General features: G+C 47.2%; 1 protein-coding gene across 1 annotated transcript; it reads right to left on the minus strand.

The window, feature by feature from the left end:
• Positions 1–1,148: 1,148 nt before the first annotated feature.
• LOC136546392 (large ribosomal subunit protein eL33y-like) lies at positions 1,149–1,741 on the minus strand. The gene is made up of 3 exons (XM_066538376.1): positions 1,657–1,741; positions 1,312–1,549; positions 1,149–1,212 (listed from the first exon to the last, which is right to left on the minus strand). Exons 1-3 carry the CDS (start codon positions 1,686–1,688, stop codon positions 1,171–1,173), a joined length of 312 nt encoding a protein of 103 aa, XP_066394473.1. The 5' UTR covers positions 1,689–1,741; the 3' UTR covers positions 1,149–1,170.
• Between the last annotated feature and the right edge of the window lie 19,209 nt (positions 1,742–20,950).

Genomic DNA, 20,950 nt, shown 5'->3' on the forward strand with positions numbered 1-20,950 from the left:
CACTACGATCTCGCCTCCACTGCCCTGCCTCTCACGCGCCATTATCGCCTTGGCGCGCTATGCCTGGCGCTCTTGCTTGTTCTGTTTCTGTCATTATCGAGGGTCCTACCTCTGCATACAAGGAAGAAAGAGGAACAACAGAAGAGATAACAGATCGAAAATCAAGCAATGAACACACGACGACAATCAAAATACAGGACACAGGAGAAAACAGATCCAAATCAAGCAATAAAAACACAAGCAGAAGAAATGACAGACTTGGCTGGCTCCGCCGGACAGAGGCGGTGACGTGCCAAGGCAACAATTCCTTAACTGCTGTGGCAGCAACGACAGGGTAGGACTGGATAACCATTAAAGGCAATAGCATGAGTGTATTGACTACCTAGTAAGGCACAATTTACGACAAGAAAGACAAACCAAGCAGGATATAGAATACAGTTTTCTAGCTCAGACCAATGCGTCAACAGTTTTTTTAAGTCTGCAACATAGTCTAAAACTGTTCAACAGCCTAGTGAAAGATAGATACATAATCACCTAAATAGAAAAGCATATAATGCAGAGCCGAGCTACAATACAATTGCACAATAATCAAACAGAACTATCTCAAACTCCAAACATGTTGCCACGCGAGAGAGCACAAATGTAAAGACATGGATAATGAATGTTGTGGTCATTGGAGGCAAGGCTATGAGGTGGCGGTTGAAGAGAGACCCATCAACCAAAGTACAACCTCGTACTCTGAGACCACTGCATTTGCTCTAGGCCCCCAACATCCGAGCACCCTGCAGAGAACCTGCGGGTATTTCGAAGCTAAAAGGAGAGCTTCCCCCAAGTGGCATGGGACCCTTAATTAGACACAAACAACAGAAGGATCAAATACAGGGCAACCTAAGACTGCAGCTTCACATTCTGATTAGACAACCTTTGAAGGTTTACATCACCAACATACAAGACACAATCAATAGCTTGCATTAACACTGATAGAGAAGTGTTCAACTTGACATCTAAGCATATGCATCATGGAACACTGATAAGAGTTGTATTAAATCTGACAGCTAAAGTGTTTGCATAGAGTAGGATTAAAGCTGATATGTAAACTGATATCCAGCAAGCAACACACCACACATTCAAACGACTAAGGGGTGAGAAGGCATTCTACCTCGGTTAGAGTCAAACACTGCTGGGGTACATGAACACGCGGACCTTCTTACCCTGCAACAACATTATAAACACCCATCAAAAAGGGTTGACAAAAAAAATACCGAGTACTCCAAAAAAACAAAAAAATACACCAGCAGTGGAGAGGCTCACCATGGAGCTGGGCGGGAGGTTGGACCGGAACTTGGCGCGGACAACGCTAGAGTTTCCGTGCGGGCACGTGACCTTGCCCCAGATGCAGCGGACGGCGGTGCCGTCGCTCTTGGTCTTGGCCTTGTACATGTAGGCGATCCGCTTGGTGCTGACGCCCTCGATCTGCAGCAGCGACGTGTGCTCGTACTGGTTCGACTTGGAGCGCTTGTAGCCCAGGATCATGCCCCGCACGTACGTCCTGCGCCGGAAACAAAACGAACGGAGACGACGGGTCAGATCAGATGCTTGCTTACCCTGGCGACGGGATGCGGGGGAACATAGCTGGCGGGTGTGGCGGCCACGTACCTGACTCGCTGGCCCTGTCGTCCCTTCACCATACTCGCTGCCGCCAGAGTGCCGCACAACGAGGTTGGGGATAGGGGGCGGCGCTGGCCCGGTCAGCTGCCTGCGTGCTTGTGTGCGGTGTGTGTGGGCCGGCGGGGTTAAATCCCCCTTTGTCGAGTGCCCCCGATCTGGCACTCGACAAAGTATTTTTTTTTTATTTTTTTAATTCTCTGCCGAGTGCCACTTGGCCTGGCACTCGGCAAAGAGTTTTTTTTTAAAAAAAAATTCTTTGTCGAGAGTCCCCGATTTAGCACTCGGTAAAGTATTTTTTTAATTTTTTTTAAAATTCTTTGCCGAGTGCCACTCGGCCTAGCACTCGGCAAAGAGGGTTTTTTTTAAAAAAAAATTAAAATTCTTTGTCGAGTGCCAGCCGTCTTGGCACTCGGCAAAGAGGCTCCTTTATCGAGGGCCAAACGCAGACACTCGGCAAACCGTTTTTACTTTTTTTCTTTCTGCCTCCAAATTTTTTTGTAGTCCTCATACAATACCTGGTACTCCAAGTTCCAATATGACACATTTCTCGGACTTTTCTATATTTCTTTAATTTATTTCATTTAATTAAATTTTCTTGGATAATTCAAATTATAACTGCTAGTCATTCGAATAATGAAAAAAATGAATGGGAAATGATATTCATGTTATTTAGTATAATGTGAGGCCGTATTCAGGAACAGACCACCAATTTCAAACATCTTATTCACGAAACATGACCACAAACTTGCGGTCGAGTTGTTTTTAAATTCTATAAAAAGCAAACGAAGACCGAAAATCTTGAAACTTGTCGAGATGTCATGATATCATATGTGGAGGCTGTGATAAAAAATTGAGGAGGTTTCACGTAAGTTTGTCGTGTACGATGCTTACCACCTCGTCGGCCTCTTCACGAAATCATGAAACTTCTTCGGAGATTCTTCAGTTTGCAAGCATCGTACGTGACAACTTGCGCGAAACCTTTTCAAATTTTTATCACAGCCTCCACATATGATATCATGATATCTTGACAAGTTTCATGATTTTCGGACTTCGTTTGCTTTTTATAGAATTTAAAAACAACTCGACCGCAAGTTTTTAGTCATGTTTCGTAAACAAGATGTTCGAATTTGGTGGTCTGTTCCTAGATACTGCCTCACATTATACTAAATAGCATGAATATCATTTTTTTCATTATTCGAATGACTAGCCGTTATAATTTGAATTATCAAGAAAAATCAATTAAATGAAGTAAATTAAAGAAATATAGAAAAAGTCTGAGAAATGTGCCACATTGGAACATGGAGTACCAGGTATTGTATGAGGACTGCAGAAAAAGTTTGAAGGTCAAAAGTGAAAAAATATGGTTTACCGAGTGTCCAAAAATAACACTCGGCAAATCACCGCTTTGCCGAGTGTCAGGAGAAGACACTCGGCAAATGGTTAACGGCGGCTGCCGGCCGTTAACAGCGGCGGCCCTTTGCCGAGTGTTCTGGTTTGCCGAGTGCCCGACACTCGGCAAACCTGATCTTTGCCGAGTGTTAGCACTCGGCAAACCACCTCTTTGCCGAGTGCCAGTTGTTTGCCGAGTGATTTCTCTCTGGCACTCGGCAAATAGCCTCTTTGCCGAGCATCCGATAAAAAGCACTCGGTAAAGTCTGAGACACTCTGCAAAGAAACTGTCTCCGGTAGTGAGTTAGTTACACCGAAATCCATAAGGTGAACCCATGATGCATCACCTCATAATGCTTGGGATGACTCCCTAAACCAAACACATGGCGCAAGATCAAGCACGAGCGCAAGAAGGATGATGGTAAATCGGATATGGGAGCAGTAGCAGCCCGCCGCTCGTCGATGTGCAGTGGACCTGACCTGCCACGAGAGAGCACGTCGGCGTACGTCCAACCTGGGGTGGAAGAAGATCGGGTACACGTACATCACAGACAAGTCGCTGTCGTATTGCTTCATCCGGTTCTGTGGAAGATGCGTCCAGCTCTTTGAGGAGGTAGCGTGGGGGATAAAGAAACGAGTGAAGCGATGAGAAAGACAACACAAGGGATAAAGAAACGAGTGGATGAACATGATAGACATGTCAGTTTTTTTTATTCGTATTGTGATCATAAAAATTATACTAAAATATGTAATCGTACTATATTTTAATTAGCAATATATTTAGCGGCCAGCTGCTCGCTCCGGTCTACGTATTCAGCGGCCAGCTGCTCGCGGCGTTCAAGCTCTCCCGCGCCAAACGGAAAAATACATAGGCCCCGGCGGCCGGCGGTTGTGGAGCCTATCTAGACGGTCACCGTTCTCTACAGATCTGTGCCAGGCCCACAGGTGCATGCTTCCATATCTATTTTTTATTAGTGTGGGACCCACGTTAGTCAACCTTCCCATGCCAATGATGAGCATCTGGGTTCTGCCTCACCTCTGTGCCTATATATATAGAGAGAGACTCTCTCTCCCACCTCGGATTCCAATTTCCAGGTGCTACCTGCCGCCATTTCAAAATCATCCTTGTTCTTCCTTCCGTCCTTCCTCAACCCTAGATCTGAAAATCCGGTTCTTCTTCTTTCTCCAATGATTCCACATCCGACAAACAGGTCGATGGTGCTTCTCCCCTTTCGTCAACAACCCTAGACCCACATTATCTATTCCGCCTCCTTTCTACAATATTCCCCGTCGCCGCCGCTGCAGTAGATCACTCCGATGGCAATCCTCCGTCCCTCGATGCTTGTTCTTCCATTCTCCCATTGCATTCGTTCTAGGTTTTCCCTACGGCATTTGTCCAGCTTCGTCGTTTTCCCCTTTTTTTTGCTCGCCATCCCTTTGTTTTGTCCATCTCGTTCTTAATTAGTAATTATAGTTTACTCCTCCATTTTGTTTATCGTCTTCACTGATTTGCTTACATCTCAATCAGAGCTCAGGCATTTGTATCAGTGATTTCCAATTGTAGATCCACTGCTTTTCTTTTCCTAGAGCTAATTACCTGAAGGTGGTGACATGACCTTTTAATTGAACCAGTGTTCTGAGTTTTTTAGATCCATCCCGTGCACCGCCTCCTTCCTCCTAGAATTTCCTTGCTCCTCTCATGTATGGCGATACTTTGGTTTCCTAGCGATTGCTTCTCAGCTTCTTCCCGGTGAGAAGGCATGTGGAGCTGGTGCACACATGTTTTTTTTAGCACCTTCACCTTCATTGTACTTCTTCAACGCGGCTGCTTCTCAGCTTCTTTTCATTTTTTTTGTGGTTGGTACCTTTTCATTTGTCATAGAAATTATCTGTCTTTGTTTTCAAAAAAAAGAAAATTTGTTTTCCCTTCTCAATCATTCAGATTCGAGTTTTCCCTTCTCAAACAGTTTATTGCTTTAGTTTTGTTGAAATCATCCTTCTGAATCATGGTTGTATTCCGCAACTATGTTCCTTTTCCTTTTCTTATATATAGATTTATCCTTTATCCTTTTGATTTGAAGACGTTTTATTCATCCCTATTTATTATTGTGATATATATATTTTGTTCTATACAGATTTCTCTGTTCTCATGAAGCATTTATACTGCTTTGTTCATGTCCATATATATAACATTTCTTCTACTGTTAATCATAGTGCAGGTAATCTACTGATTCATTTTTGAAAGCACAATAATTTTATAGAAGTTCTGCATTCATTTTTGATCCAATTAAATATATAGCATGATGTCAATGGAGGCCTCTCATTTGTCATTCAGGAGTATTTTATTTTCTCACTACCGAATATGTATCACTCTAAGTGCGCTCCGAGAGCTAGAAGTTACCAGCTTGCTTGATTTTCTTGTTGCTTCACTTTCTTGTTTTAATCTATGCAAAATAAAACTTGCTCAGTTATGAGTTATGGCATTTTATTGTGAAAAGCTTGTGATCAACTACTGATTGTAGGAAGCAAGAGTACCCTTCTACATTTACATAAAGTTTATTGTGTCAGCGAGCTGAATTTGCTATTTTCGATTAGCTTAAGTGAATATACAAAAATATCATCACATTATTTTTTTAAAGATTACCTAAAAAATCCAGCTTTCAAGCTTCTTAATTGTTGCTAACTGAAAAGATAGCCAAGTAAATTTGCTCGTCGTGTTTTAGGTTCTGTCGACGAAATATGGTTGGCAGTCTACCTAAGGGTATGCCCAAGGTAGTATATTATCGGCAGACAGATGCGCAAGCTACAAAAAAGATGGTGACGCAAGACAGACACAAGGTTTTATCCAGGTTCGGCCACCGTGAAGGCGTAATACCTACGTCCTGCGTCTGATTGTATTGCTGTATGTCAATGAGAGATGTTTTTTAGAGGGGTCCCCTGCCCGCCTTATATAGTCTGGGGGGCAGGGTTACAGATCTGGAAACTAATCCTAACCAGTTACAATTGCCATAGGTGGCCGGATAAGGATTCCTATTCTAACCGACCAGGATCTTGCTTGATCTCCAAGTCTGCCTTGATTCCTTGCGCGGGACTCCGAGCAGATTGGCCGGGCCGCGCGTCGTCTTCTAGTAGGCCAGACCCCCTAGTCCAGGCCGGCCCAAGCCTAGCCGTAAGGGTATAGGGGTTAATACCTCCACAGCTAGTCCCCGAGCACCATGTATTATGTTGCGATACGCCGTTCGATCTTCTTCAACTAACGCGATCTGTCTTCATGTCATCTCCAACTGGCTGAAACATTGACCAAGCAAATGTACCAGTATTCTGGTCAGCACAGAGTGCAGTAGACCACGATTATAGCCGAAGATTCTGGTTGTCCGAAGAATGCATGGTGCTCTAAAGAAAAAAGAAAAAGATTCCTTTCCTGATCAAGTGTGCCCACTTGTATTTCTGAAAAGAAATGTAAGTGACCCTTGTACAATAGTAGTTATGGCCAACAGTCAGAGCGTAGGGGTCGATAAAATAAGCACATTCACCGCAAGGTGAAGTATGCCCACTTAGTCCCCGAGCCTGGTAGTAGGTGACGCAGGCACGTGGTGCTAGGGTCTAAAAAGAATTCCCACTTAAGTTGAGAATCCAATCGTCGTACAAGCGATACGAGATGCACCGACATGTGCATCATACCGATGTAGTCCCCGAGCTTGCTGGAAGGCGAGGTATCAGCCTTGTAGCAAGGTCTAAGTGAGAAAAAATAAATGCCTCTCAACTGTATGTGAGTACAAATCACATGTAGCCAAGGAGAGCGGTCTCCGAGCAATATTCGGAAAGTGGTCGGGGCAGCCCCCGAGCATGAGAGTGGTCGGAACAGTCCCCGAGCACGATGGTGGTCTGGACAGTCCCCGAGCACGATGGTGGTCTGGGCAGTCCCCGAATACGATGGTGGTCTGGACAGTCCCCGAGCATGAGAAGTGTGGCAAAAAACTATATGCCACTTGTACTATTATTTTATGTATTTATTTATTTACTTGCTCTATCAAGTCCAATCTGACACGTCTGGTAAAAAAAGTAGATGGGTATAGCACGTCATACTGCCTTTTTATCTTGTCAAGCAAACAGTTGCGTGACACCTGTCAGTAGGTGCGGCAGCGTGGGCCCTCCCACACTGGCAACGAAGAGGCGCATATATTGGCATAGATCTCGAGGCTGTGAAAACAACCGTCTACGGCGCGTGCGCACATCTCCCAAGAATCCTGGGTAGATAAAACGGCATAACTCTTGGGTTAAATACAATATAGGATAGGTAAGTTACTTTTTACTGAACCCCATTGCCATTCACAGCTGCAGCTTTCTTCTTCCTCTCGCCAACCCTAATACCTCTGAAATCACCACCAATCAATCCTCCGCCATTTCCTCGTTCATCAGCAAGGCTAGATTCATGGCGAGAAGTGATGCGCAGAAGAAAGCAGGGTTCACGGCAAAGGAATGGTGGAAATCGAGAAGCAACGAGCAGACCATTGAAGACCTCGTCACCATGGGGGTACTCCACAACAAGGAGCTCGTAGGATGGCGTGTGCCAGAGGGCGAGGGGTACCCCGATCCACAACCAGGTGAGATCGTGGTGTTCGAAGACTTCTTTAAACGGGGATTTGGGGTTCTAGTACATCCTTTTCTTCAGAGGCTCTGTCTTTACTACGAGATTGGGATTTGCAATCTGCATCCCAACTTGATCCTCCTTGTCGCCACTTTCATACATCTCTGTGAAGCATATGGCGGCTTCCAGCCCCATTTCGATTTTTTCCACCATCTTTTCTGTCTACGGAAGAAAGGAAGCGGCAGTTCAAAGATAGCTGGGGGTGTGTACCTCAACCTCCGTGATGGCATGAAAGCCCAGTACGTGCACTGCCCATAGAACATGTCGCTAGACGACTGGTACAAGAAATGGTTCTACATCCACGAAGAGCCGAACACGATCACGCTGTGCGACGTGGGGTACATTCCAGAGAAGAGGACAAGCTGGTCAGAGAAGCCCGAGCACCTGGAACAGATTCCAGAAATATTTGGAATGATCCCGTGGAAAAAATTGGATGGTCCGAGCATGGTCGGGAGCTTCATCAGCCGACGAATCCAGCCCTGCCAGAGGAGAGTACATCCTGGCTATGAATATCAAGGTAGCGTGGACCCGACAAGGATGAGGTAAGGGGCGCTTGACAAAATCGAAGTCAAAGCCAGAATTAGAGAGCTATTTAACTTAGCTGATCCAAATTATGCCAGATTGAGCGACATCGAGCACACTTTCAAGCTTGCCTGACCTCCCCCAAAGGTAACTCGTCTTGCCCTGTACCCGTAGTCTTATATTGTGGTAGGATAAGTAGAAACTTACTATGTTCACTCATTTTTGTTACCCAGGTTAATGGTCGGGATAGAGCGACAGTGTTTGTGTCGCCACCCCTAGAGTGGAGTGGCCACAAGGAGCTGGTCCCACAACCTAGACCAGCGTTGAGATCGAAGACGAGGACGTCGTCTGGGCGGTGCTCGGAGCTAGAGAGGTGGCAGCGGCCCTAGCCGTTGGTAAGCGGCCGGCTGCCCCCAAACAGTCAAAGAAGAGATCAGCAACCACCCTACTCATCGGGGGGCACTAAGTATCAATGAGCCCGAGGGGGCCCGAAAGAGAACCCGGCCAGCAAGCGTTGACAGGCGATTTTTGCCTGGTCGGATGATGATGCAGAGGAGGGAGAGGATGCAGACACCTTTTGACTTGTCCCTCGAAAGAGGAGAAAGCAACTGGAGTCGATGGAGCAAGGTATCTCCTCCGCGCCTATGGGACCCACATTGCCTATGGCGGTGAAGGATGCAGCCGGGTCAACCTCGGGAGTACCTGGGCAAGGAACGCGACCGGTGACAGGAGCAACAACTCGACCGAGCACGCCACCAACCACTGCAGCGCAAAGGACAAGCAGCGGAGGGGTCGAGCACCAAGGCCCAGCGACAGTGCTGGATGTAGAGGGAGACCAGGAGTCACCCGCACAGCACGTGGAGCAAGTATGGCCGAGGAGACGCGCCTTCTCCACATCATTCTGCGCTTCCAACATGTAAGTATTTGTAACCTTGATGTAAGTTAGCAATTTGCATTGAATATGGTTGCCTTCTGAACCTATCTCGGATGTACTAGTTCAGTGTCCACAGAAAGTCTGGACCAGCTAGCCGGAAGTAGCGTCGCTCCACCAACAAGTTCAGAGCAGACGGCCCAGCAGCCGGCCACCGAGGAAGCCATAGCCGAAAATCCATTGGGGCCTCAGCAAGGGAGCAGTCAGACAACAGTCCCCGAGGAGGTGGTCGAGGGACCAACCGAGCCGGGCATGAGTGCTCCGAGCGCTAGACCTACTGAGGGCAACACCTCAGCATCGAGGGTGATGGAGCAGACCGAGGAGCAGCAACCGAAGGTGAGAGCACAACCCACATTTACCGATGTTGAAACCTGTGGGAAGGCTGTGGTGATCACAGACGCTGCTGACGCCGGACCAGCACTAGGACCCGAAGAAGAGCCTAAAGAGGACGAGGTGGAGGAGGTCCTAGGCCATCCGCAAGACAAGCAACAACATGTTTATGTGTCGTGTTGGCGGAACGACCAATGGGTTGTCCATGAGGAAATCCCGGAGGTCGGAGAAACCAAGAAAGTTGAATGGGTGGCGAAACGGCTTGTGATGGAGGTGCAGGTAAGCTTTGCTTCACCACCTGATCTTGCTGTCTAGTCGAGCTGTCTTACTTAGCTATCTGCACACAGGACTTAATGAAGACCGCAAGGTACCGCAAGAAATGCTTCGACCAGATCGAGGCGATCGCTGCAAGCAACAAGGAGCTGACGGTAGAGGTGGAACGCTTGCGCCAGTGACTTGAAGCCGCCAACCATGAAAAGACGATGCAAGAGTCCCAGAACCAGAACTTGGTCGTCCAACTTAGTAATAAAGAGCGGGAAAGAACAAGTAAGTAGCCAATTTATCACAACGACTACTGACAAGTGCTGTTGCGTTGTTGGTAGTAACAGCTATAGTGCAGGCTTAGAAGCCGAAGTGATCCGTCTCTAAGAGGAGAATAGTCATACGGTCATGGAGTGTGATCGCCTGAAAGAGGACAATAGAAAACTGGCGCAAGACCAGTCGTAGCTCTGGGATCACACGACCAAGATGATAGAGGAGATGAAAGGTAAGTTGTCCAAACCCCTTTGCTCATTTTTGTTGCCTACCGTAGTTTGGCGTGGTCTGAAGTTTTAATAGCATGTGTGGTTTGCAGTTATAAAAGTCAATGCAAAGAAACATCTAGAGGCCATGATAAAAGACTGTGACGGCTGGAAGGCGCAATGCCAAGAGATCATCAAGGACCATGACACCTAGAAAAGCCGGTGCTAGGAGGTGGCAACGGGCATTTTGCCGGTCCTTAACCCCATAGATCCAACACTAGTAGAAGATGTGCCAAGGACTCCGTAGTTGGGATTGATCGAGAGATGCCAAAAGGCATGGGGATGGTTCCAGGAGTTCATGAAGGAGGCAGGAGAGTATTCAGGCGCACATGTGCTGAGCATGCTACGTGCTCACTACCCTCTGATCAATCTCAAGCGCCTGGAGGCTGGATACCCAAAGGAGGTAGATCCAGACAAGGCCGAGGAGCTACGGATGACCTAGCTAGACTTGTCGGTGAAAATAATTGGCGATATTAACCTGTGTGGAGGTGCGACACCACCCGTATAGGGAACACCGTCAACAAGTCAGCTGGGAGCGCCGTCATTTTCAAGCCAACCAGTGAAGCCTACGGTCTCTACCAGCCAGGCATCGGCGGGGCCATCTTCTTTAGCTCGATCAATGCCAGAGTCCTCGAGACCCTTGCACGATGTCAGGCCCAGCGAGCAGCAGGTGCCGCGTGCCCCAACCAGCCTATAGTATAGGCTATAGCTGTAGAAGAAGATGTAGTTGTGTTATTGTAAACTTGGACCTTTTCAGGCTAGCTTGTAATAACGTAACTATATATCAGCATAAGCTTGTTTGTTTTGTAGAAAATGTGTTTAAGCTCGGATATTGTGTTGGTGTAACTAAGTTAGAATGTGTTAGCGTTCTATTTAGTTATACCAGTTTAGCCGACATGTCATCCTGAAAGGTTTGTATGGCCCTGGTTTGTCTTGTTGTCGGAGTGTGAGGTGCATAGCCTGTGCACACGTAGAAACACACAAGTCAAACCAGAGAGCACCTACCGATCGCCCGTAGCATAGAGAGCGGATCCCATGCACGCGTTGGGAGGAACCGGAGACATGGCCTGCTCTGAAAACCCGAGAAGGAATGTTGGTCGGTTTTAACTGGTTGAGTTAGAATAACAATAGACTTCGAAGTGACACATTAGAGTGGTCGGAGAAATCATAATAGCTTTATTGAATTAAATCGAAAGTACAAGAGGGGTACATATCTTAGTAGTTAAACATAGAAATGCCTAAGCTTGTCGATGTGCCATGAATTGGGTATGTCTGTACCGTCTAGGTGAGCTAACCTGTAAGATGTTGGGCGTGTAACCTCCTTGATCATGAAGGGCCCTTCCCATGGGGTTGCGAGTTTGTGGACGCCAGCCTGATTCGACTTCCACTTCAGGACCAGGTCCCCAATCACGAAGAACCGCTCCTTGATGTTCTTGTTGTAGTACCTACGCAAAACAGCAAGGTATTTAGCTATACGTACGCAAGAATCGAGCTGCTTCTCTTCTACACTATTCACTTCTAGCTTCCGTACTTCATTGGCCTTGTCTTCGTTGAAGTTCTCTACCCGTGCTAATCTAAAGGCTATATCTGCTGGGAGCACTACCTCAGCGCCATAAACCATAAAGTATGGTGATACGCCGGTATTGTGACTGGGCTAGGCTCTGAGACCCCAGACCACGACTGGTAACTCTTTGAGCCATATTCTGGGAGCTTTGTCATTTTCTCTGTACATCCTCTTCTTAAGTGCGTCCAAGATCATACCATTTGCTCGCTCGACCTATCCATTAGGTCTAGGGTGCGCCACCAAGACATATTTTACTACTATGCTCCTTTCATCGCAGATGTCCCAAAAAGCGTTCCCAGTGAACTGAGTACCCAGATTGGTGATGATGCTATTGGGTATGCTAAAGCGGTGGATGACCTGGTCGATGAACACGACAGCCTTTTCTGAAGATGCCTTGACCAGGGGCATGTACTCTATCCACTTGGAAAATTTGTCGATCAGCACAAAGACGCATGTAAATTTCCCAGGGGCCAGTTTGAAAGGCCCGATCATATCCAGTCCCCAGCATGTGAAGGGCCAAGAGGCTGGTATTGTCTGAATCTCATGTGCTGGTACGTGGATTCTCTTGGTGAAGAACTGAATACCTTCACAATGGCGGACTAGCTTCTCTGCATCGGCTACGGCTGACGGCCAATAGAACCCTGCTCGAAAAGCCTTGCCAACTAGCATTCTTGAGGCCGCATGGGTGTCGTAGGAGCTAGAGTGGATTTGGTCTAGGAGATGTTCACCATCCTCCTAGGTTATACACTTCATTAAGATTTCCTCCTTCGCGTTCTTGCGCCACAATTTGCCATCGATGAGCAGATACTGCTTACTACGATGCATCAGGCATTCGTTTTCTGTCCGATCGGTGTAACCGCTACCATCTGTCAGGTACTTGATGAAAGGTACTCTCCAGTCAGGCTCCTTAGTGGTTGGAGGTGGTTCGGTGGTGTTTGACGCTGGAACCGTAGCCACCAATAACTGGTCTAGAGGCTTGTCGACCATGGGATCTTCTTCTTTGATGGAAGGCATAAGCAGGTCTTAAACAAATACGCCATGTGAGACTTTGGCTCGAGATGATCCTAACTTTGACAGCGCATCTGCTGCTTGATTTTTGTCCCGGACCACATGTGTGTACTCGATGCCATAGAACTTGCCTTCCAGCTTTCTGATCGATTTGTAGTATGCGTCCATCTTTTCTCTGGTCGTATCCCAGTCCTTGTTGAGTTGGTTGATGACCAAAGCCGAGTCTCTGTAGACATTGAGACATTTGACACCGAGCTCAACCGCAATGCGCAGACCATGTAGGCATGCTTTGTACTCGGCGGCGTTATTAGACGCCGAGAAATAAATCCTAAGGATATATTGGAGCTGCTCCTTGGATGGTGATACGAAAAGGACTCCTGCTCCTGCGCCATCGATGTTGAGAGAGCCATTGAAGTACATCTTCCAATACTCGACGGGCCCCTGAGAGGCAGGTGTGCTTAAGTCTGTCCACTCGACGATGAAATCGACAAGTGCCTGAGACTTGATTGTAGTACAGCTTGCAAATTTCAAGGAGAAAGGGCATAGCTCCAGTGCCCAATTGACGATGTGCCCATTCGCATCCTTGTTGCGAATGATGTCTCCTAGAGGGTACTCAGTCATGACCACCACACAATATCTGTCGAAGTAATATTTCAACTTTCGGGATGTAATCAGTATGGCATAGATCAGTTTCTAAATTTGTGGGTACCTGGTCTTGGATTCATTGAGCACTTCACTGATGAAATAGATTGGTCGCTGTACCTTGTAGACATGGCTAGGCTCGTTGCGCTCGACCACCATGGTAGTGGAGACCACCCGATTAGTTGCCGCAATGTAAAGCAGGAGGGTTTCGTCTTCTCTAGGAGCAGTGAGGACCGGAGGTGATATAAGGAATTGCTTCAACTATGTAAAGGCAGCGTCTGCTTCCTCCAACCACTCAAACTTCTCGGTTGCTTTGAGCAGCTTGAAAAATGGTAGTCCTTTTTTGCCTAATCTGGATATAAAATGACTGAGGGCAGCCATGCATCCGGTAAGCTTCTAAACATCCTTCACCTTTTTGGGTGGCTTCATGTCCAAGGCAGCTTTTACCTTCTCTGGGTTAGGGCGTATGCCGTCGTGACTGACGACGTTGCCGAGCAATATACCAGATGGAACACCAAAGATACACTTCTTTGGGTTTAATTTCCATTGGAATGTGTTAAGAGCTGCAAAGGTACGTTCGAGGTTGTCAACAAGGGTGTATGCTTCCTTGGTTTTAACAACTACAACATCAACATAAGCCTCGATGAGGTCGTCTTTTATCTCATCTTTAAGGCAGGCCTGTATGGCGCATTGGTAGGTAGCCCCGGTGTTCTTGAGCCCGAACAACATGGTCATGTAGTAGTAGGCATCGAAGGGCATGATGAAGGATGTCTTGATCTGGTCGTCCTTTTTGAGAGCGATCTAGTGATAACCAGAGTAGCAATCGAGAAAGGAAAGCAACTCACAACCGGCAGTTGAATCTATGACCTCATCTATGCGAGGTAAGCCGAAGGGGTCTTTAGGGCAGTGTTTGTTGAGATCAGTGTAATCAACGCACATTCTCCATTCATTATTCTTTTTGCGTACAAGAACTGGGTTGGCTAATCACTCCGAATGATACACTTCTTTGATAAATCCGGCTACCCAAAGTCGTGTAACTTCTACCCTAATAGCCTCCTTTTTGTCGTGAGCGAACCATCGTAGCTTCTGCTTGATAGGTTTGGCCTTGCCATCGACATTTAAGGAGTGCTCGATCAAGTTTTGAGGTACACTAGGCATGTTAGCGGGTTTCCATGTGAACACACTCACGTTGCTCCTCAAGAACCTGACGAGCACGTCTTCCTATTTAGGATCTAGGTTGGCCCCGATAAGGGCCATTTTGCTGGGATCACCGTCGACGAGCTGGATCGCTTTATGCTCTTTGGACTTGATGTTCTTGCATGGGGCCTCAAGCTCTAGGATCTCTAGGTGGTTGGCTAGGGTCTTCTTGGCATCGAGCATGGTCTCGGCCATGCGAATAGAGAGGTCATGAGCCTCTGCTATTTTGAAGTTGTCATCCTCGTAGGTGTAAGCTGCGTATACGTTGCCCCTGAGAGTTAGAACCCCCTTCTTAGTAGGCATGTTGAGCACCAAATACCTATAGTAAGGTATGGCCATGAACTTGGTGAGCACTGGTCTACCAATGATAGCATGGTAGGTGCCTTCGAAGTTAGCGACCACGAAGTTGACGTAGTCGGTGCGGAAGTGGTCTGGGGTACCAAATTGCATAGGCAGCGTGATCTGCCCGAGAGGTGTGGAGCTCTATCTAGGGTGAACACCCTAGAACTATGCCTCGTATGGCTTGAGATCAGCCTAGGTTATCTTTAGGGCTAGCAAACTATTCTTGAATAGTATATCGATGGAACTGCCATCGTCAATCAGCACTCTGTCGAACTGAACCTTGTTGATACAAGGATCGAGAACCAGAGGAAAACGCCCTAGCTTAGGTATTGCAGCCCATTGGTCCTTTCTGCTGAAGGAGATCTCACGGTGAGACCAAGGAGGGAGCCGCAGATCAGCGATGAGGTTGTCGGCGTTGGCCATGTTCAAGCAAGCGTGGGCGAGCAGCTTGCATTCTCGTTTGGTCTCGATGGACACTTTGCCCCCAATGATGGTGTGGACGCGATCGGTTGGCTTGACATACTTGTGATGGGGATCTGTGTCTTCATCGTCGTTGTCCTCGTTACGCTGCTCCCCTACGTCGTTAGGCTTGTTGGATGTATCCGGAGCCTGTTGGCGCATGTAGATAGATTTGAGAACACAACAATTCTCCATGGTATGGTTTGACTTGGGATGGAGCTGGCAGGGTCCTTTCAATGCTTTGGCATAGTCTTCTTCGTAGTTGCGATGTCCGCCACCCTTTTTAACGTTGTTGACCTCGCCGTCGTCTTCCCGAGCACGCTTGCCTCTGTAATCGTCACGGTGATTACACCGCTAATTACGCTGGTCGTGGTGGTCATAGGAATCGTTGCGCTGGTTGCGGTGATCAAAATTGTTGTTCCGACCACAGTTGCCGCAGTAGTTGTCGTGGTGTGGGGGGGTGGTCGGAGCGTGGAACCCTTGCTGCTTCTTCGATGGTTATCTTTTTAGCATCGTCGGCATCCGCATATTTTTTAGCAGTGGCTAGGAGCGCTGTGACTGATTCAGGTCTCTTGTGGAGGAGCTTGTCCCTTAGGGCATCGTGGAAGCGGAGACCAGTGATGAAAGCCTCGATTGCCTCATTGTTGGAGATTGATGGAACCTTGATGCGCATCTCCGAGAAGCGTCGGACGTACTCACGCAGTGGCTCATCTTTACGATCTCGAATCCACTGTAGATCATATTTGTTGCTGGGTTGTTCGCAAGTAGCAATGAAGTTGTCGATGAATGCTTGCTTGAGCTCTTGCCAAGAATCAAAGTAGTTCGCCAGCAAGCTGACCAGCCATTGGTGGCCTGCATGGCCGACGATGACTAGGAAGTAATTAGACATGACGTGCTCGTTAGCCATGGCTGATCTGCACATGATTTCATAGAGCATGACCTATAATTCGGGGTTCTCCTTGCCATCGTACTTCTGAAGTTTTTCAAGCTTGAAGTTCTTGGGCCATATGACTTGGCGAAGGTGTGGAGTAAACTACTTCAAACCCTGAGGGCTGTGGGTAGTATCATATTCCATACGGCGATAGCTTTCGTGGGATGCATGATCGTTGGCTTTTTGGTTAATGCGATTGCGCAGATCGCGTTCTCCGAGGGAATGGCGGAGATTGTTATTGCCATCATGGCGATCCTGATTGGCACCCTAGTTAACCCTATGACCACGGTTATCACGGTGATTGTCGCGGTTGTCTCAACGGTTGTCGCCTCAGTAGTCGCAGCGGTTGTCGTCCTGGTAGTCGTGGTGGTTGTCGTCCCAACCACCATCATGACCACCGTTTCTGCCTTGACGGTTGTCTGATGGGTCGTTGTTGCGCGAGCCATGTTGGTTGGGTGGCTGTGAGCGACTTGAGTACTGGTGGTTGTGGCTTGATTCGACTAAGACGGTTGGAGCCCAGGCTTGATTTACAATCTCTACAGTCTGGCCATAGCAGCCGTCAGGTAAGCTTGTATATCATCACGAATTGCCTGGATTTCTAGGGTATTGGGTAGTCGTTGCATTGTCGCCATAGCAACAGCTATGTTGGCGCTTGGAGTCCTAAAGACCTGCTTGTCCCCCACCCTATCAAAGGCATTGTTAAGGTTGCGTGGCTCAACCCTTATGCGTCATGCCTCATCTTTTGCCTTGGCTTCGACTTGTCGGTGATTAAACCGGTCAATATTGTGTGCTTTGCGTGCTAGCCTTTCTTGTTCTGTTTCGCCAACTGCCGGTGGTTCATCATTACTGACAACATTGATCAAGTCTCATCGCCTTTGTGGGAAGGATGGGAATCGTGGGAACCCCAGGGCGTGGTCTGGGATATCCAGATCGTATTCAACGCCTTCATTGTCATGATGCTGGAGCTCGGTGTGGACGGAGCCATTAGATGCGATGCTAGACGGGGAGCTTGAGCCGCCCTCTTGAACTATGTGGACCGATCCTTCTTGATACTCCTCAATCCAGACCATGTTGACGAAGTTGCGCAGGTCGTAGGGCTGAGCCTGGTAGTTCTCCATCGAGGCTTCACACTTGGAGAGCTAGAGACCCATCACAGGGGCTGATCGGCGATGAATGGAGCACCCTTCAGGAGTAGATGTGACCATGAGATCCGTACCGAGTCATGCAAGACGACTGGCCCGAGCTAGTTAGGTAGATCTGTTGTGGGTAGTGGTTACCTGCTCATTAGGTTGACTTTGAATTGAACTTACCAGAGCTAGGGTTTCAGCAAGTTTGGTGTCGACCCGATCGATGGAGTCGAGCAGGTCGGTGTTGTCGATTTGCCTCCCTTTGTAGCGAGGAAGCGGATGACGGGTTGTCGGCGTGGCTGAAGATGATGCTGGTGTGGCCAGAGCCAGATCCACCATGGTCAGAGCCATAGCTGATGCAGGTGAAGCAGTGGTCGATGCAGATTGAATCTGCGCCTCCTCCGTGGTCATGGCGATGAAGTCATCGGAGCTAGTGGTCTAGGTGATCTGGCCGATGGTGAACGTGAGGCCATTCGGCGTAGCCATGGAACCGGGGATGATAACCATCTTGTTCGTCTAGAGAGCAGTACACACACCCCCTACCTAGCGCGCCACTGTCGATGAAATATGGTCGGTAGTCTACCTAGGGGTATGCCCAAGGTAGTAGATTATCGGCAGACAGATGCGCAAGCTACAAACAAGATGGTGACGCAAGACAGACATGAGGTTTTATCCAGGTTTAGCCGCCGTGAAGGCATAATACCTACGTCCCGTGTCTGATTATATTATTGTATGTCAATGAGAGATGTTTTTAGAGGGGTCCCCTGCCCGCCTTATATAGTTTGGGGGCAGGGTTACAGATCTGGAAACTAATCCTAACCAGTTACAATTGCCATAGGTGGCCGGATAAGGATTCCTATTCTAACCGACCAGGATCTTGCTTGATCTCCAAGTCTGCCTTGATTCCTTGCGTGGGACTCCGAGCAGATTGGTCGGGCCACGCATCATCTTCTAGTGGGCCAGACCCCCTAGTCTAGGCCGGCCCAAGCCTAGCCGTAAGGGTATAGGGGTTAATACCCCCACAGGTTCTGAACCTGTCCATTTGTTCCATGCAGGGGCTAGTGTGCTAGTCCTTTTTGATATGTGCCATTTGATTGTCAGTTCCTTCAACTAGCTGTAGCAGCTACTATGCTTTCTCTTGGTGTGGAACATGAAACTAGGTTGTGAACATATATAGTATAGTTTTTTTTTGTAGAAGTAACATATTACAGTAAAATAGATACATATATTTGTTAATCCAGTATTAATATACCAAATTGTTTTGGCTCATCTTTATTTTTATTGCTCAATGCGCACACTACTTGGCTACTCATCTGGAAAAATAGACTATGATATTCTCACTTAGTAAGGCTTCATAATGGATTTATATCTATGCATCTATATGTGTACGGACATTATGAGTAGATTTTGCGTTGTCTGTTTTTTCCCCATTTTGCATGACCCAAAAACAAATTTTTAAGAGGCCTGGATCTCTTCAGTTTAAGTATGAACATTTACTTAAGCATGGTTGGCCCATTACTTTTTCTCTCAATTTTTTGCATGACTCAAGAATCAATGAATGGACTCTTAAGAGGTACTGATTGCATCAGTTTAAGAGTGATATTTTCCTAAACTTGTTTTTTTTTTCTTTTATGCAAGAATGAAGAATGAATTTTTAAGAGGTATGGTTCTTAGACGACACTCCACTCCTCTGTACTCTTAACATATTTGCAGTGTATGGCTCAGATTTACAATTTTTTGGTTAATTTTTGTATCCTAATATTCTTACTACACACTGCTGCTGCTTCAAGAAAGGGCTTATCAGGTTATTCCCATCTAATATATGATGGAATTTGGTTTGGCATTAAGGAATTCACAAAATCAAAATAATTTGTACTAATTTCTGTTGTGTTTCTTTCCATTCTTTGATTTTCTACTTGAAGTACATCACCAACGCATTTTTATTTTTAAGTTTGAAATGCCAAGTGGTGCAAGGTTTTCAGCCAAAAAAGGCTTGTTGTTCTATGCAATCTTTGCCCAGAAGGTTAGTACCATTGTGCCTTGCATGGTACTTGTTTATAGCATGATCATTGGTTTATTGACCACAGCGAAGGGATTCTTGTCCACCACCTAGACCATAGGGTCCGCCTCCAGTGACTCACTTGGATTTGAGGGCCACCACGGCCAAGCAGGTACAACAGCTTAGGTTTGTTTAGTTTGAGGAGTGGTTTCCGTCGAGGCAGGATGAGCGTGCATTAGAGAGCTTCTACACACTAGTGTAGGAGGATTTTTATCATGCATATCTTAACAGTGGGGCTGTATTTAGATCATAGAGGGTGTGCAACATTGAGTCCATTATAGCAGCAGCTGGAGAGCATATTTGCCCTTACCTATCCTACTTGCTAGGGCAGACAAACTTACTCGGATGGACAGGCTTATATGTTCCATCTTGGGTCCATGAGTTCTATGCTACACTTTGGATTGACCCACAGCATAGATTTATACATTTTGCTTTTAGAGGCAGAGACTACAGGCTGATGAGCTCTAGAGTCAGAGAGATACTAAGGCTTTAGGCGTAGCCCATCCGGCTACATGAGGTGTGCTATGGATAGACAAAGCCTCCTAGATGCCCTCACGGTGGTCTTGTACCCCCTACAGATCTAGTCCACCATTGCTTCACAGAGCCTTTCAATGAGGGGTCAAGCAGGACACCCAGAGATCTCACTCCTACAACTAGAGTCCTTGATGCTATTATGAGGACCCCGCTTCTGAGGATGGGATATCGTGAGGGCCTGACTCGCATACAGTTATGGCTACTGAACTCTCTGATGAAGCAGACTATATTTGATATTTGAGATCTCCTACTATCAGAGATAGAGGATACTATTTACAAAGGGGTTCAGAGGTCATCGACAGTTGCCCTATGCCCACTGGATTACTTTTTTGATACATAGGGCAGTTACAGTGAGGGCACCTGAGATGCTAGCAGAGTACAATGGTGCTACTATAGAGTTTCCTGCATACAACATGACTTAGATGCTCTGCCACAGTGCAATGAGGACACTTAGCCAGCCGCGCCATCGTCCAGAGGTGCTAGAGACTATAGCCCAGCAGGATGAGACCATCAGGGGTATATTAGCTATAGAGGAGGAGCAGCTTGATGCTCAATAGGAGGGGATGGTTGAGAGTGACCCCAGTGACAGCTCAGATGATGACTACCAGGCTATTCCTCAGATGCCTCCACGACGACATGATCATGAGGTCGGTAGCTCTAGTTCAACTCCACCTGCACCACAGACAGACCCCGCTCTACTTGCTATCCTTGAGCGGATGAGGCAGGATTAGGCTTGCTAGGCCTAGGAGATCACTGCTAGTTTTGCTTAGTTTTAGACCAGGCAGGATGAGTTCCAGCG

This window comes from Miscanthus floridulus, chromosome 3 (assembly GCF_019320115.1).
Source record: "Miscanthus floridulus cultivar M001 chromosome 3, ASM1932011v1, whole genome shotgun sequence".
Lineage (NCBI taxonomy): Eukaryota > Viridiplantae > Streptophyta > Magnoliopsida > Poales > Poaceae > Miscanthus > Miscanthus floridulus.

What these genes read in the sequence shown, in the direction of transcription:
- LOC136546392 (XM_066538376.1), bottom strand. Translation starts at nt 1,688, where the DNA reads ATGGTGAAGGGACGACAGGGCCAGCGAGTCAG. An exon ending in CGACAGGGCCAGCGAGTCAG is followed by an intron (nt 1,550 to 1,656) that starts GTACGTGGCCGC and finishes TTTCCGGCGCAG; the next exon opens with GACGTACGTGCGGGGCATGA. An exon ending in ACCTCCCGCCCAGCTCCATG is followed by an intron (nt 1,213 to 1,311) that starts GTGAGCCTCTCC and finishes ATGTTGTTGCAG; the next exon opens with GGTAAGAAGGTCCGCGTGTT.